Source organism: Lipophrys pholis (assembly GCF_963383615.2).
Source record: "Lipophrys pholis genome assembly, chromosome: 14".
NCBI classification, from domain to species: Eukaryota; Metazoa; Chordata; class Actinopteri; order Blenniiformes; family Blenniidae; genus Lipophrys; species Lipophrys pholis.
In genome coordinates, this window is record NC_137633.1 from 10,734,779 (window position 1) to 10,752,709 (window position 17,931).

Consider the following 17,931-nt stretch of genomic DNA (forward strand, 5'->3'; position numbering starts at 1 on the left):
TAAGATGGTGTTTATTTTTGTGATTACCTTTCAATGACATTGTGGGCTTACTTCCAATTTCCCCTTGTTCACTGGAAACGGTCACACGGTTTACTTTCATTTCAATTACGGTAGTTAAAAACTGTGGGCTCACCACCTGCAGGAAGGTTCTTAAATGGTGCATTGTGATCTGGATGACGGTGCTCAGACTGTCACCCCCGTGACCCGGAAACGGATAAGCAGAAGAAAATGAATGAATGAATGAAGACGAATTGATTTCATTTGTCTTCGTGATGGGAGTATCGTTTGCAAATTGAATGAACATGTTCTGTGAGGTTATTCCATTTTGAAGATGTGGAATGTCAAATTCACCATTAGGAATTGTGACAACCACCCCCATTTTTGTGGGGTTGGTTGTCACTATGATATTTCAATTTCAATTCAAAACAATGCAAACACATAGAGAGTGAGGCGACTGCACATGCTCATTTTCATGCTTTTGAGTAATTTCGTGTCACCAGTCAAACTCAAATGAATGTTTCTGGAGGGGAAACTGGACAATCATACACTGGTGTTTTGCATGTTTGTGTCATTTGCACAAGAAATATTTGCATTAGGTGTCAGTGCTTCACGCCGGAATATAACAGGTCCCTTTGCTTGCCCCTCCTGACCTGCCCCAGCAGTGAGTGTTTGCCTCAGGTGAGACGTCTGGTGTCAAACTGTCCAACAGCAACAATCTGAGCTGTCATCACAGTGTGCGCCTGCAGGTGACCACTGTCTGAGAGGAGAAGTTTAAAACCAGGCGTGTTGAGAGGCTGATCGACTTGCCTGTCGGCTCTGAAGAGTCTGATGTACTGTTTTTTTAGCTGCAGGTGATGGTTTGATTAACAGTCTTTAAATGATTCCATTCAAGGTGAGACTGGGTCTAATTCTCAGTGGATTTGGATTGTTTTGGTAAAAAAAATTTAAATAATAATAATAATTCTCTGACCAAAGAGTGATTGAATGGTTTTGTTTTATTTTTTGTTGTTGTTGTTTTTTTTGCACAGTGCTTTTGTTAATTACCTGCAAAAACTGAACTTGAAACTTCCCCTGCCACAGTCTCATAGTTCCCATTCTCACCTCAGCGTGCACATTTTCCAGTGGTTCACCTTTGTACCTGTTAGACTGAAGTGGCTGCACATATTTTAGTTGAAACATGGTGGCGCTTTGTTTTATTCTCATTCTCCTTCTCTGTGAGGACCCAGGTAAGAAAAGACTTGTGTGTTTTATAAAAGATCGAAAAATGTCGGTGCCCGATTCACGGCTGAGCTTCATTTGTACTTACTATTGTTTTTGCAGTTAAACCCACGGCCGTGCCCAGGATCACCATTCTTCCAATAACTACAGCTACAAAAAGCATGACAACAGCAGGTAATACAAAATGTGGATTTATTTTTTTTTTCTCCTTTAAAAAGTCATCTAGTGGCTCTTTATGATGGATCACCTGAACTGCACGTCCTGGTTTGAACAGAATAACTGATCCGTTTTATACACGTGTGATTTGTCAACATCCAGACTTATTTCGAACTAAATAGAGCTGAAACAGTGAAAAGATGATCTTGTATACATGGTGCTATCTCAAAGAAATGTTTGTAGGAGTCCCATCGCAGAGCATTTTAGAGCCTGTTGGTTTTGTTCACATTACAAGATCTTGGTGGTTAAGAAATATTATTATACAACTCTGTGCACGGAGCAAATGAAGCTATTTCTGTCTTATTGGTGACGGTTACAGGACGATTTGATTCATTTCATTTGAAATATTTTGTAGGTCTTCATACATTGTCTGCCACTGTAGTAACTGTTGTGTTCATAGTTTTGCATGTGCATTTCATTATTTTAAATAGTCTCCACCACACCTAGGGTAAAATCATTTCTAAAAAATGTGTGTTTGAATTAGATAGAATTGTAGGTTTATCTTTCAGTTCTTTTTAATTTTTGTTTTTAAAAAAATTAAAAGAAAAAAATCTGGGCTGGGAAAAGGCGTCACCCCAAATCCACCCTGAAGCTCTCTTGTGGTTATGTTGAAAACCACTATCGGATTTGTTTGATTCTTAAATAGATATGTTCACAATCACAGTTGTGTCTTCATTCATCACCCACCCCTCAGTCTGTCCCTCCTCCACAGCGTGGATCCCTGATTTGCATCTGGAGGCCACACCAGACTACCCGGTGGCGGCGGGGCAAACTGTCAGTCTCCACTGCCGGACACAGTTCACCACCTGCTCTTGGAAACGCCTGCGTAATAATTCCTGGCATGAAGTTGGCATGAACTGTTCCGACTTGATCCTCACTGAGCCGGAGCAAAGTGGGAAGTACTTGTGCTCGGGGGGGAGCCATCTTGTCCAGAGAGACAGCAGGAACCACACAGTCTATATCATCTCCATGCAAACAACAGGTTGGTCTTCTGTCTTGATATTACTGCACTTCTACATGGCAAAAAGAGAATCCTGTAACATTATCGCCCAGATTTTTGGCAGTAACAAACTAGTAATTTTATACTATTACTAAATAATGACACAGTTAAAATGACTTAACTTGCTTTGGTAGTTTTTACTTGGAGACAGTTGCAGAGCTGCTTCAGTGTTTGCCAAAATCGTCATCCCACCACGGTGCCATAGACATATTTGATTGTCCCTAAATAAACATTACCTTCCCTTTATTAGAGCAGTCTGCTGCTGTCTACATGTGAATCTCAGCTGCTTTGTTTCTGCTTCTTCTTGCCAAATTCTACACGACAGCTAATAACACGATTTATCAATGACTGGTTAATCCATTCTGCCCATCTTCTATGCATTTTTTTTTCCAATCAAAAGAAAGACAAATATACAGTAACGCATGAGTCACTCTACCAAGTAACATGTTATTGTTGTTTCAGTTTTGTGTAATCCAAATCTGTGATCCCCACCAAAAGTGACATTGACACTTTGATTCAGAGATTAAATCATCCAACAAATGGTCTGACTCGTCCACTAATGTGAATATCTTAATCATTGAACTAAAATCTCCTTTTTTTTGATGATGTATCATTGCGTTGTAACGTGACTTTTAACCTTCCGCTGGTTTCTGTGCTGTTCAGCGGGGGAGAAATTTGGAATAGCAGCCTTCATCATCTCCCTTGTGACCTTCATCATCACCCTCGTTATTCTCTTCTGGATGTTCTGGCAAAGATTTCACCACAAGGAGACCACCTCCGGTGCTGCAGTCAAAGGTTGGAAGCCTGACCGAGCACTTTGAGCAAAACGTTCACTGATTTACTTTGACTTCTTCTGTTTGGGTTTTTTTTTTTTTTGGTTTTTTTGTTTCTTGTTTTTTCAAGGTTTCCCTGGACCTGGAATGGCAACAAAGTGAGAACAGACCGAAAAATGACACACGTTCTTCAAATGTTTCTTAATGTTTGAACTTGATTCATTAATTGACAGTATTTCTCTGCAACACCAGGGGAGGTTTGCCCGAGATGGAAAGCGAGACAGACGTGTACATGAATTATACAAACACCAACGCGGCCTACAGCGACCTGGATCCCAACCGCATGGCTCAGGACAACTTGTACTCGAGTCTGTCGTGAACGACGACACGACTGAAGGAGGAGATGTGCAATGAGAAAGTGGGCGATTGGCGTAAAAAGAGCAATTTGTTTCCCAGTAACGTTAGGTGACGCCTTTTACGTTTAACTCGTGTGCTCTGACATGTAAAGTTTGTTAAAGTGTGTTAATGTCCTGAAATTGTATACGCGCCCATTCTCCTCTTCGATAACAGGCTTTGTGTTTGTTTTAGCTCTCATTTGAACATTAATAAAGGAAGCTTTGTGCATTTGAAAAAAAAAAAAAAGGTTGTTTTCTTTTGCAATAAAAAGAAAACACACACAACAAAAAAAAAGCTGGTTTTACTAAATAAAAAATATACATCATAAATCGATTTTTGCTACAAGAATAAACTCTCAATAAATACAAAGAACTGTGTAATACACCTGCAGCTAATAGCAGAACGATTATAAGCTTTGGTTTTCTTTGCGAATCGGTGAATCACAGGATTTTCACCATGAGACACAGATGCAGTGTCGCAATATCGGATGCCAGAGGGGCAAACATAGCTAAGCATTATTACTTCTGTTCCCTGGTGTCACAGTACCGGATATAACTCCCCCCCCCCCCAAAAAAAAAGTACTTCCTTAGAAGAGAGATAGCAATCTTATTACCACATACTTTACTGGTGCAATATCAAGCATTTGAAGTCTGAGCGCGTGTATTTTACTACCTTAAACCTAAAAGAGAGGGATAACTTGTCTGAATAGATATGTGGACCTCCTGATTGTGGCAAGGCACAACATTTTGTGTGGAAGTCTAAATTGCTTAACCTTGTCAGACCTTTAATTTTTTTCAGAGTCGTTATTGTTTAGTTTTTTTGGGCTTCTGCTTGCAAAGCTTCTGCTTTCCACTTTGTGCTTCACACAGGACATGGTTTAGGTCTGATGCAGCTGCCACACTTTAGATATCAAGACTGCATGCGTGAAACCGCATCTTTGGTTGACTCAGCAGATGATTCTGATCGTGTGAAGCCACCAACACTTTAACAGCATACTGTTTCAAAGGTGTGGTAAATGCTTGCATGCGTCACCGAGAGACGCACCCGTACGATCTGTGCAATTTCCACCTTTTACAAATCTTCGTCTCCATCTTCTTTGGGCTGCTCGTTCTGAAATTTCTGGCTCTGAACCCTGCTGTCCATGGAGAGCTGCGAGGTCACTGTCTGCGAGCATCCCTCCCCCTTTGACAGCTTTTTCAGGTGCACCACGATGAACCTCCTAAACCTCCGTGTGGCGAAAAAATAAACCACTGGATCCAAAATGCAGTTCAGGCCCATGAGAACCAGGGTGATCTGATGCGCGTCGTTGAGTGCCTGACGGGTGTCCGGGTCCCAGTCTACGTGGCCCCATCCCTCCGTGATCCGCAGCACCGCCAGGGTCCAGAAGCCTTGGAGTACGTGGTGAGGCAGGAAGCACAGAACAAACACACCAACCACTGCCAACAACATCTGTAAAGCCCTCCTTTTAACCCCTCTGGGTTTCTTCACGGACGTGGACATGGTCCGGGTGGATTTTCTTGATAAAGTCGATGCGGACTGAAGTCCCAACTGCGGAGGACTTTGAGCGAGTAAAGCCCGTGCGATGAGGAAATTGCACACCACCACAAGGAAAAATACCACAAAAAACATGCCGATTATCAAAAAGTGAGTGATTGCCACTATTCTCTTCTTAAAATTGTTTTCATCCTGGTAGCCCTCAAAGCAGCGGGTGACGTTGTCTATAGTTGTGCTGTCGGTGTGGGTCCCTGGAGAGGCCAGATGAGGAACGGACATCGCCAGGGTGAATAACCAGATGACGACGCACACGATGATCCCACGACGCCGGTGGTCCGAGGAGGCCATGTCCAGGGGCCGAGTGACAGCCCAGTACCGGTTGATGCTGATGGCTGCGAGGAAGAGGATGGTGCCATAGGTGTTGATGAAAAAGAACGATCCTGTCAGCCTGCACATGAAGTCACCGAAGATCCAGTTCCCATGGCGACTATAATAGCCAATCCAAAAGGGCAGGGCGCTGACAAAGAGGAGATCGGCGATGGTCAGGTTGATCATGTAGATGCGGATTTCACCCATGGCCTTGGCATCACGGAGGCAGCGCAGGATGAAGAGTACGTAGAGGTTGGCAAAGACCCCGAGGACGAAGATGATGCTGTAAACCACGGGGAAGAGCACGTAGCGAAACTCAGAGTCCAGGAAGGTTGAGTTGTCAGCTGATGGGGGGGTCAGACGGGGCGTCGCCATCACATCAGCCTGTTCAGTTGCTGCCAGCATTTCTGACTGTGAAACACAAATTATTTTGAAGTCAGTGTGAGAACCAGCACATGAACCATGCTTCTGATCAAGATGAGGACAATCAGGTTAGAAAGGAACTTTTCTCTGCATTTCTCTGTTGGGATCTATAAGCCAAGTGTCAATCAGTTAATCAATCAATCAATAAATCCAGCCCTTGAGCCAATCCCGGTCAATTACATGCCAAACACAAAGAGACGGACGTTCACACATTGAGGACCACCAATCGTCCCAACAAACGTTTCTATGGAGAAGTAGCGCTCCAAGCTTCTAAAGCAAGTCAGGGTCTTCATGGCGAGAGGTGAGAGCGCTAACCACCACAATAAAGCTCATTTTCTTTCACTTAATTATTGTTCCATGCTTTACCCTTTTAGAGATAAATCAAACTATTGTTCTTCAACAATTGGCTTTGGATTTAACGTTAGTGTTGGTTTTTATTTGATTTTGACTTTTAATTTTCAAATCCAATAAGTTTTAATGACATTTCATTTTATCAGTTTCTGTGATATTTTTTTTGGTGTCAATCTGCTAATTAAACCTTCACTCATACGGTCTAAAACGTGTCTCTATGCATTGGATATCCACCCTGTCACTCCTGCTAACGTGTTTACAGAAGAAAAATACACTGTGTTTAACAAGTTCCTTTTCTTCTTATCTTTATATCTTCTCATCTGTGTTCTTCCCTTTTTAGTCTTCCCTCTTCTTCATTTTGTTCTGGCCGCTTTGAATAGTTTGACGTTAGTCCTTTCATTGAACCAACCGAGGAACTCTCGTTTATTCTATTCTTGTTGTTTTTCTTGAATACCTCCTGAACCCTTTACGCCGTCCTTGACACACTGAGCGTTATCATTGGGCCATTTTACAGCGTTCAATGCAAAACTTTGTCTCATTTGCAGTCGATGACGCAAAAAGGTTCTTCACTGCTTGAATATAATTGCATAGTATCACACTCCTCCTGACAATATATGAGAGTATATTACACACCGATGCACCTTCGCTTATCAGCTTTTAAATCTGATGTTGACATTGTTAACGCATACTGTTGACTTTGGTCTATGTCCCTTCCTTTCATGGCTCCTGAGCACATCAGTCACATCCTCTTCTGTCGGAGGCCTGTAAAGTGGTGTCTGCCCGGTGCATTATCACACGTCAAACTTCAGCCCTTGCTCATACACCCTGGATGTCTTCACAAATAGAGATTATTAATAGTAAAACAAGGTTTAATTCCACGCCACAGAAGTGAAGCAAACTTCTAAAAATGAATCTTGCTGACAAAAGTAGAGCTGTGGTTTCTGTTTCTCATAGATCCCAACAGCAGTTAACAATAATCTTATATTATCTTATCATAGGGGGGAAAAAAACAAACATTTGAAAGTCTCAGATTCATGCAAAAAGCATACCCGCACACACTTCAGAACCCCGGCATTAGATAGTAATCCTAAATTAAAGTATCTGCACACTTCAGATATCACCTTGACTGCAGAGTCGGATCAAAATGGGAAAATGTAATTCATATAGTGCAATGAATTATACTAAGAGAATAAACCTTACTGTAAATAAACCTGTTTGTTCAACATGCAAATCACTAAAGCTGGGAGTCCTGCACCCGGCAGGAAAGAAACCACAAAATCTGCATTTTAATAGTGTTAAACACTTCCACCGGCGCCAAAAGGTTTAGCTGTGGTGGTTTCTCTGTGGATGTGTACCAACCAGATAAGGACACATTCCAGACATGAGAGAAAAAGCACGATGGGAAAAAAAGAAAAAAAAAAAAAGGAACAAGAAGAACAAGAAGCTAAAGCAGGGCTTACCATATTTCTTTCTTTAGACGTGTTGAAACCTGTTAGTCTGTCAGGACACATAGAGAAATGAATGTCAAATGAACACTTTAAAGTCAGAATAAAGATATAGGAATACATGAAAGTTATGCAATCAAAACTCTTGCGAAGTGGTGTAAAACCGAAAAAAGTCCCACATATTTCACTTCTGTTTCTTATTCTGAAATCATCAACAGGCCTTATTCATCCTTAAAGATTGATTATACAATATACTGCATACTGCCGATTCCCTGTGAGTGCTTTGTGTTCAAGCACATTTTTTTATATCGTCTTTTTTTTCTTTTCTTTTTTTTTTAAAGATGAATGCACTTCCGACTAGGAAGACGAGATGATGAGGCCAAACGCTTGAACGTTCATGCTGTTATAAGACTTAATGAAGGAATAACACCTATCACAACTTTGTTCCCCTCTATTCATGTATTTCCCTCCATTTACCGTCACGACATAAAAAGAAAAGATAATATAAGGTAGAAGTTACCAACTGGCGGAACAATGAATAAACAATGAAGACAATGACATTGTTGTAAATTAAACATGCATGGAATTGACTATTTTCTTTAAAGTGGCTTCATCATATATCTGTATAAGTGACAAATAGACGATGATACAAATACATTTAGTGTCGTGAATTTTTTGGATTATTAAAATAGTTTATACAGTAAACAGCCTTCATGAAGGGTACATAGATTGTAATTATTGGTTGTATAGATAATCAGTAAATTCTAAATGGTAAAATTGTGTTTTTAAGTCGGATTTCTTTTCTTTTCTTTTTTTTATTTATTGACACAAAAAACAAATCTGTAAAATATATTTAATTGATGGTGGAAATCAGGATTTAGGTTGTTGTATTCAACTACACTGTTGAATTATCTCAAAACCCATCGATTGATTAAAAAACCTTTATCAGTCATTACTGTTTTTTAATAATTGTTAGTAGAGTGATTCTTAAAGCCTCCTGTAGAGGGGGAAAAGCAACCGGTGAAATTTGGGGCTCAATTGGACTTAAAAGTGCTAAATGAAAAAAAATATATATATATATATATAATAAAAGGCAAAATAGCTCAATCAAAAGAGGGAAGAAAGAAAAGACCAGAAACAATAAAAACAGTCATAGTAATTATAAAACTATTTAGATGACATAATAAAGACATGAGTAATATTACAGTTAAAAATAATTGCTAAAAGTTACTTAAAAGGTGAACCATCTATACAAATCTTTACAATGAACCAATAAAAAATATTTAAATGTTCAGTCAAAACTGTTAAAACTGCTAAATTAAATGGCTATAAAGGTAAAACAGCTGAAACACTAAAGCCTTATCAAATTGTCCAGCTGTATTAAAAACTGTATTTATGAAACTTCACAAATTCAGCATAAGCTGCAGTTTTCTGTAAATATAACAAAACTATGTATGCATCTTTATGAGCTTTATTTAGGCTTTTATTTTATTTGTGTTGTCGTCATCGTTTCAAAGGCTAATCCTGGTCAGGGCAGAACTGTTGAAGAGCTGCAAGAGGAGTTCATCCTCCACTTTAAGAACCCCAGAGCAAGAAGAAGGAGGAAAAGAAGAAGAAGAAACATTAAAATACATGCAGCATATACATTTACCAGACTGATAAAGTCCCGTCAAAAGTCCTTCTGGATGCCGACACATTCTACTGTCCTCCAAGTCAGGGTGTGTGGGTGGGTGTGTGGGTGTAAGACAGATGGAGGAGTTCAGCGTTCAAGATGGAGGTGGGGGTGGGGGGGGTGGAGTGAACTTCTCATAGTGTTTTCAGGAAACTCCTGCATGTTGTAAGACACTTCCTCAAAATTTCTCATCTTTGTGTCAGTCAAGTCTAATCAAAAGGAGACGCCCAGTTTTTCACAATCTTGGCATTTCTTTTGCTTTCTGTGGTCTCTTATGAGTCTGTAACTGACACCAAATGGAGACAACGTTCATAAAATCAGGGATTTTAAACTCTAAGCTCTTAAAATACGAGTGTTTACCAGTAAATTAGCCTAAATATGTGGCTTATCTACCGCCTTTACTCTACATGTATTGGTCAGCTGGTGTTTTATGGGGTTTTTTTTGTTGTTGTTTTTTATAAAAGAAAGGAAGGAGGTTGAAAGGGATCAGACACCATAAGTGATTGTGAAACTCAAAGCAGAAGACTTCTTCAAATGCGAAATGAAAAGAAGACAGAGGACGGACACTGATAAGGAACAGAGACAAGCCTCAACAGGAGTTGGGACACACACACACACACACACACACACACACACACACACACACACACACACACACACACGCGCACACACACACACACACACACACACACACACGGGGAGTGGGGAGACAAGGAGAGTCAGACGGCAACAATCCAGGGAGAGAGGGGACACATGGAAATAAGCAGGAAACATGAAACTGCAGACAAACTATAATTCAAACCAGAGTCATCCATCTATCTTTTCCTACTGGACCCGATCTGTTCCTTTACCTTGGGTTGCCTTTTTTCTTTTTAACAATTCATTCTCTATTTTTTAGCTTTCTTTTTCAATGATCCCACCTAGAAGTTTAATGTAAATCCCCTTTGCTTCCCATGTGTCCATATAGAGCCTTATGCTGAGACTTTCCTCGCTTCTGATCATTAAGAACACATCAAATCCCCCGCAAGGTTAAACTTGACTCAACACCAACTTCAATTTGCCACAAAATTAAGAGCAAAATTCCTTCAACTCTGTAGGCAGTTGCTCGCTTTTCGTGGTTAACTCCCACACGGTAGACCAATTAAAATCAGTGACAGATTCACAGGTGGTCAGGTATCTAATTAAACGGGTTTTCTGACTCATCAGTGGGTCATGATCGGAACTATTCGTCAGGATGATGGAAGTTAACCGGCTTGCATAAAAACAGATTTGATTGATGTTTAATTCACTGTCATTAGCCCACCTTCATTGTTTCTTATGTACAGTATATGTACACCGTAACACTGCTCAGCAGGTGTGTGTGTGTACATTTTATACCCGGTGGAAGAAAATTAGTCTTTACAGGACATCCAGTAATATAGTTTCTCTATTTGCAACTAAAGTTGAATCACTTTAATAAACCACATGGCAACACACACACACACACACACACACACACACACACACACACACACACACACACACACACACACACACACACACACACACACACACACACACACACACACGCACAAACTACTACCTCACTTTTGAACTTCCTGGTTATTTTCTCACTGAAGTTTATAATGTACATGTTCACTGTATAAAAAAGCGACTTATAACACTGTATAAAATATATTCAAGTAAAAGAGCAAAGCACTCCTTCAAGAACTCCTTGAGAAAAGGAAATCTTGTATCAAGAAACTTTTTCACTGAATGATATGATGAGAAAAAAGCTCTATTGCAAGTTAATGTTACATGGATGGATTAAACCAAAGTAACTCTTTAAAGCATGGTGGAGGTTGTATGTGCTTTTGGAAACTAGGCGTATTGAAAATATGAAAAATAATGAAGAAATCCCAAGAAAAGAAACAAAAACAGACAAATCAGGAAACTCGGGTAAGCAATGTTGGGTTTTAACCACACGAGGGAAGTAGAGAGCAATATAAAACAGCAGTGTCCTCTATAAAAGGATTTAGCAGATTCGTGTCTGAGCAGAGGCTCCAGACGTCACTGCTTGCATTGCACGAACCAATACTCTTACTCTGTGTGTAGTTCAAAGCAGCAGCAGCCTCCCTCTGTGGTGAACGCTGAATTCAAGCCCCTATGTACCACCACACAACGCAACACGTCCCCCTCTCCCTGGTGCCACAGTATAATTCCCAGATTAAGGTTAACGAGCCTCCTCAACCTTATTGCTGTTATTATGGCTTGGCAAGTGGAACAAGACAGCAGAGCTTTTTTGGTGGTTGTGCCCTTGTGAGGCTGCCAGAGCCAGACATGATGTGCCATTGCCACTGGGTATTCAGGCTCGCACTGTAAAAAACAACCAAAATCTTTTCACATGCAACTTGTTGCCCAAGGTTTGGGTGGAGATTCAGAAAGATTCCACCGTAAGTCACAGAGATTTGTCCTGGTCATAAAATAAAGGGCATTTTATGGGAAATGTGGTTAAATGTGGTACCGAGATGTTTTTGAATGCAGTCTAAATCAGGGGTGGGCATTCCTGGTCCTCGAGGGCCGCAGTCCTGCATGTTTTCCACGTCTCCCTGCTCAAACACACCTGAGGTGTCATGATGAGGCTCTGCAGAAAGCTTGATAAGGAGCCAATAATTGCTGTCAGCTGTCTCGATGTGAGGACACATAGAAACCGTGCAGGACTGCGGCCCTCGAAGACCAGCTTTTCTGTGTGGAGCTTGTATGCTGCCCATGTGGGCATCCTCATGGGGGTGGGGGGGGCTGCTTCTTCCACGGTCTAGAGACATGCAAGGTGGGATTAATGACGACTGCACGTGTGTGTTAATCTGAGTGTGAATCAACGTGAGCTTTCCATAATTCAGAAAATATGCTTCCATTGTTAAGTTTAGAATTAGACAAAAGAAAAAAGCACAGATCCTTCTCAGGTCAACATTTGTTGTTTGTGTCAATAACTTGAAACGGTCCCTTGAGATAAGCCCAGGTATGGGGCAACTCCTTTACTTACACATCTAGGTAGTTATTATTTCTTCAAGTGTCATCACATTTCATAGCCGACATTTTTGTTGTCCATCTTTTTTCATATGTCTTGTCTCTGCCATTCCGTTTACTCTTAATTATTGTTTTCATTCTGCATTGTGTTACTGCTTCACAAAGGTAAATGTAAATTATGTTTTTAGCCTGCACAGCGGTATTGAGGTTCGCCCTTCTAGCTCAGTGTGAGAAATTGCCAAAATACCAGTATGGGAGACTTTTTCATGTGGCGTTTATACGATTGCCCTTTGTTGTTGTTTTTGTAGATTTTCCCATGGTGCTCCAGTTTTCTCCCATTGTGCTAAAAACATGTGGTAAATCCAGATACAGATCACTGCGCTGGTGCAGCAGTGGTGTGCTCCTACTGTTGCCTTCCATATTCTCTTGTGGATGGAATAATGCTAATGTTTCTCAAGGTTTCCGGCCTTAATTCTAAACTAAAATAACCGGCGACTGGATGGAAAAATATAAAGCTGAACAAACACAAGTTACAAGTAAAGTATTTTGATTTAAACTCATTTTGTGCAGCACAATACATGAAAATCAGGAAACAAAACGCCTTAAAATGTTGGAAAACATATACACCTTGAGAGTACGCCCTAAATTAAATCACATATTAATTACATCTTTTTAAGTCCTGTACTTTGAATCAAAATCTCAACTTTAGTTTTGAAGCGTTCTCTTTTTGATGTCACTCGGTTTGCATAATCTGAGTACCCCTAGTTTACCCCTCCAGTACAAAAACATGCATGTGAAGTTAATTGGTGACCTTAAATAGCCTGAAAGTGTGTATGTTTGACTCTTTCTCCGTCTGCCTTCACCCATAGTCTCCTGGAATGCGCTTCAATACACTGCGACTGTAAGTCGGATGAAGTAATGTAGAAGATGGATGGAGGAGTGGAAGGATCTTGTCTTTTGATCTTCTTTTGTGATGTACTGATTTTGATAGACTTCCCAAGCGCCCCGGGGGAAATAATACAACTAACTTATTCTTTGATAAAAGTTTCTACTTCCTCTGGATTTTGCTCTGGATTAAAAAAAAAAAAAGAAACAGATTGATGCTGGTGACTGCTGATGTTCTGCACAGGTCAAGTCAGGGTATCCTTCCTCATAAAAATCAGTTGTACTTTTAGTCCAGGTGTGTGGGGACTAGGGAATGCTGCCAAGGAGCTCAAAGAGTTTCGGGGTTTTTACGAGGTAGCTACAGATCACCTGGAAGAGTGATATAATCACAAGTCAGAGTCATGCAGGGATGCAGGAAGCGAGGGAGCTGCCTGTGAGGAGCTCTTCTCGTCCCATTAACACCTTTTCACAGTTGTTCTTCCACCTCAGCTTGACCGTGAACCTCTGGCAGATGCCGGCAGACTATGTTACACCAGATATTTTCTATGGGAAGAGTCTAGAGGAAAAGGCGCGTCAAGAAATATGAAGAAGAAAATATGAAGGTGAAAATTGATAGATTGGTTCATGTCCTTCCTGCCTGGCAGAGGAGGTCTTTTGGCATGAAAATATAGGTGTGTCTCTCTCTCTCTCTCTCTCTCTCTCTCTCTCTCTCTCTCTCTCTCTCCGTCCCAGGCAGATTTACTGCATGCCAGAGGCTGAGGATTGAGGAATGTCCCCCGCAGTGAGAAAGAGAGGGCCATGGGAGGGTGAACTAGACAGGCCGAGGCATCTGTACTTCAAGATGATATAGAACCTGACAGTAAGACCAGGCTTTTTTAATATGTATCAAAGGATTTTGAGCTCTCTCTCTCTCTGTCTCATGAGAAATCCTGCGTATTTCCAAATTAAAAAAAAAAATAATAAAAATAAAACCATAAAAACTGCTGGAAGTAGAGTAACATTGACTCAACTGAATATTACCCAAAGGTGGGGGTTGTCTTTTAAAAATGTCCTTTAGCGTGTGTTTGATGGCGCTGGATAAGTGCATGTTTCCTTTTATGACAAGCTGCCCCACATTTTGATCCGTCAGGGTTACATCTGTTTAAATACTGGCCATAACCCACTCTGAGAGGGCAGTGAATTAAGCACTTTAATCCTTATCCCCACTGTAAAAAGGGCATAAAGTAGGATACCACCGGCATAAGCCATATTGTGGCAGAAAAATCATCCGACTTTGGTTCCATTTTATTCCTTACATACTGACTTTGTTTTCAAATCTATGTTGTCAGGTGAATATTGCCCTAAACCTTGTACTCTGTACTATTGGCCGCTTGTAATTTCGGTGATCCAGGCAGGATTATTAGAGATTATCTGATGTCGCAGCCTTTGCGGGTCACTCTGGATAAGATAAATAAGAATGCAGCGAGTCCAACCATGTTGGCCTCCTCCCGAAAGGCAGCTTTTATTGGATGATTCGGCTTCGAACTGTTGCTGCATCCACATCTTCTTACGGGAACAAACAAGCTGATGTTTTTTGTGAAGGATGTTTGTAATTAGGAAGGATGTTGGCCAGAAACCTGCTCTTCCTGAACCAGCTTGTCCGTGTGCGCAACACTATGCAGAGCAGGAGATTACATTCCCTTGCAACCCAGTCCCCGTGCATTAGGTTGCGGCCTGTGTAATGCATTCGCCTTTTTAATCATTTGATGTATTAAGGCAAATTCCAAAAATGACAGAAACTTGTCTGTGCACGTGCCAAACCTCTCCGAACCTCTCAGGATGGATGAAACATGGCCGATACGCATTCATATAAAAAGAGGCATTTTCCGTGCCTGCCTTTGCTTATATGTCATCTCCTTGTTTCTATTGCTCTGATGGATTTTTGGTGGTTTGCTTTTTTTTTTTTTTTTTTATAGGTCGAGGGTTGTTTTAATGTGTAAAGCAGACCAGTAGCTCTGGAAACTGCAGGGAAAGTTTGTATTCTCTCTCTCTTCCTCTTACACTGTTCCTTTGTCCTTGAAGAAACGTGTGTAAAAGACACACGTGTATCGCCACTTGAACACAACCCGCACACACACACACACACACACACACACACACACACACACACACACACACACACACACACACACACACACACACACACACACACACACACACACACACACACACACACACACACACCTGTGCTTGGCTTGGCCGCCGTGGCATTCAGGTGTCTGGGCATGCCTTTGGCATGCAGGAGCTTCTCATTGCTCTTTGATTACTTGGTATCTTTGGTATCTTTCCCCACCTTGAGAGAGTGACAACATTATTTGTGCCTCGCCAAGCCCATTATGTCAAGTGATCCCATTAGAACGGTATGACCATTTTGAGAAGAGGCGTGTGTACAAACAGAAGCCCTGACGGAGAGAATACGTACAAACAACTACGGTCAAAAACAAACATGAGTCGTATTTTTACCATCTCTCTTACGCTGGTGTTCGTACTTTAAAATTGCAACCAGGAGGTGTGGATATTGTTTTGAACAATATAGAAGTCGTAAAGTGACGGATGGGTTTCTATTCTCCCGTGCTCGAGAGTAGTAAAGAAAGTCATCCATGAGACTTAATGTGAACTCTTCAAATAGAAAACCTGAGACTCTCTTCATCTTGCGTCTGTTTGTCATCTTCACATGGCTGCTTACCGTGTTCACGAGTCAGGGAGACATTATCATGTCAGTAAAATAATTTCCACTGTTACGTCAGTAAAGGACAATGAACACCGAGCGAGGAATTTACTGCCCCACTGTAATCACCCTGCAATAACAAAGTCAACAATGCACCTCTGTTCCAGTTATTATGCTAAATGACTGTAGTGCTTATACACACGCTCACCGGCATCACGGCTGAAAGGAGAATACACGCCCAGGTACAGAGGTAGCAGGGAGGTTGTCCTTTATGGTGGCACAACCTCGTTCTTGTTCCTGTTTTGGAGGTCACGGTGTCTGAGCTGCTGCGCCGAGTTCGGACTCAGGGGAAGGGGATGATTTGGCGCAAGCCTGGCTCAAGCCGCTGGTCGACCCAGAAACTGACTGACACTGATCCTCCGTCGCAGAGCAGACAACTGACAACTGAGCAGAAGTGACTGTGGCGTCAATGTACTCACTCTTCTGAAAGGCCAAAGCAAATTACCCAGAGAGAGAAAAACACACCAAAAAATAACCTGGAAATCTTTCTTGTTGAAATAACTAAGCAGTGACATAAAAATATACAAGCTGTGATTGACCTTAAACACGTCATCATTATCTTATGAATGATCTTTTTAATCAAATCGAGACAAACTGATGCTGTTTGATCCGTTTGTCACATTTAATCTAATCCTACTTCATTAGACGCACAATCACAAAGATGTGTTTGTAGTTTGAGTGAAGGTGGTCAGTATCATACTGAGAAAGGTTCCTCATGTTTTGAATAGAAATTCAACACATTTACACTTCGACTCAACGTCACTTCAAAGACAACCTGAATAGTGTTATTTAAATGAAAACCGAGGCCATAATCTCAAAGAAGACCTGAACAGCAGACCTGCGGCACGGGGTCATGTTAGGTTGTGTGATCGTACCATATTAAAGTAGCCAGTAAGTATTTATTACAGGTGGAATGTTTTTCTTCCCGTGTTGCTTCCCTTAAATTAAACATTAAACTGTTGCATAACTATAATCATGGTGTGAGTTTTAGCTATATGCTGAACGTTTTTGACGTTGAATTTGCAGGGTTGGATTTGTATGTACTTGACAAATTACTTACATAAAAAAAAGTACACAGAGATAAAAATCATATGTATCACTGATGTGCTTTGAATACATTTTCTCTTACATGTTTTACTGGTCTTATAGTGGTGCTTTAGTATATTTCATGTATCAATGTTTGTTTGTCTGTTGTTTTTATATAAACAGTACTGCTAAAATAGAGTTTTTATAGTTCTCTGAGGGTTCACGCAGTTAATATATGACAGTGGTGAAAGTAAAAAGTTACAAATTCTTGTATTAATGAAATAAAATTTTACTTGAGTACATTTCATATCATGATAATCATAAGCTGCAACCATGTTGATGTGATATTCAAATAATTACATCTGCATATCCGTAACAGAGAAAAGGCATCCTACTGTCCACGCAACACAAAGTAGTTAAAAGTAAATTACTAACTAATACCTTAGGGAATGTTTTAGAATACAACTAAGTATTTGTTATAATAACAATAGTCTTTCTTGTAATGAAGTAAAATCTAAATAATCTAAAAGTTTTATTGAGGCTCAAATTTTTTAATTTTCACATCTACATATTGCGTTCAATAGGAAGTATTTTGGGGTACTTTAACAAGTATTTTTAGTCATTTTACAGTTACGCAAGTGCAATTCACACATTCACTACTTATAAATGCATAAAGAGTAATAGTATTCAATTACAGATACTGAAATTACTGTCATTAATTTGGATTATTTTAGTACTTTTTAGTACTGTTTATAAGTATGTTATTTTTTCATATCTATTTTGTTTTCATAATGTGCTTTGTGAATTGCCATGATGTGATTCTGGTAGGTTTTATTTGTTGAATTGTGCTATGACCTGAAATATTTCAGGCATTTAAATTGAAATGAATG

The 17,931-nt window shown here is 40.4% G+C and overlaps 2 protein-coding genes across 4 annotated transcripts; one reads left to right on the plus strand and one right to left on the minus strand.

The window, feature by feature from the left end:
• Positions 1–783: 783 nt before the first annotated feature.
• LOC308119501 (uncharacterized protein) lies at positions 784–3,835 on the plus strand. Of its 3 annotated transcripts, none has more exons than XM_080479538.1 (6): positions 784–1,226; positions 1,321–1,392; positions 2,147–2,416; positions 3,098–3,229; positions 3,338–3,365; positions 3,460–3,835. In XM_080479538.1, the coding sequence occupies exons 1-6, from the start codon at positions 1,178–1,180 to the stop codon at positions 3,584–3,586; spliced, it is 678 nt and encodes a 225-aa protein (XP_080335664.1). In that variant the 5' UTR covers positions 784–1,177; the 3' UTR covers positions 3,587–3,835. The 3 variants fall into 3 exon arrangements, with proteins under 3 accessions (XP_080335664.1, XP_080335663.1, XP_080335662.1); XM_080479537.1 differs by having other exon boundaries at positions 1,050–1,226; positions 2,129–2,416; XM_080479536.1 differs by having other exon boundaries at positions 1,050–1,226; positions 3,441–3,835.
• Positions 3,411–9,421, minus strand: ptafr (platelet-activating factor receptor). The gene is made up of 3 exons (XM_080479535.1): positions 9,337–9,421; positions 7,701–7,737; positions 3,411–5,877 (listed from the first exon to the last, which is right to left on the minus strand). The coding sequence occupies exons 2-3, from the start codon at positions 7,701–7,703 to the stop codon at positions 4,675–4,677; spliced, it is 1,206 nt and encodes a 401-aa protein (XP_080335661.1). The 5' UTR covers positions 7,704–7,737; positions 9,337–9,421; the 3' UTR covers positions 3,411–4,674.
• Positions 9,422–17,931: the final 8,510 nt, after the last annotated feature.

Coding starts and splice junctions, on each gene's coding strand:
- LOC308119501 (XM_080479536.1), top strand. CDS start 1,178: ATGGTGGCGCTTTGTTTTATTCTCATTCTCCTTCTCTGTGAGGACCCA. Junction 1,393..2,146: donor AAAAAGCATGACAACAGCAG/GTAATACAAAAT, acceptor CCTCCTCCACAG/CGTGGATCCCTGATTTGCAT. Junction 3,366..3,440: donor GGACCTGGAATGGCAACAAA/GTGAGAACAGAC, acceptor ATTAATTGACAG/TATTTCTCTGCAACACCAGG.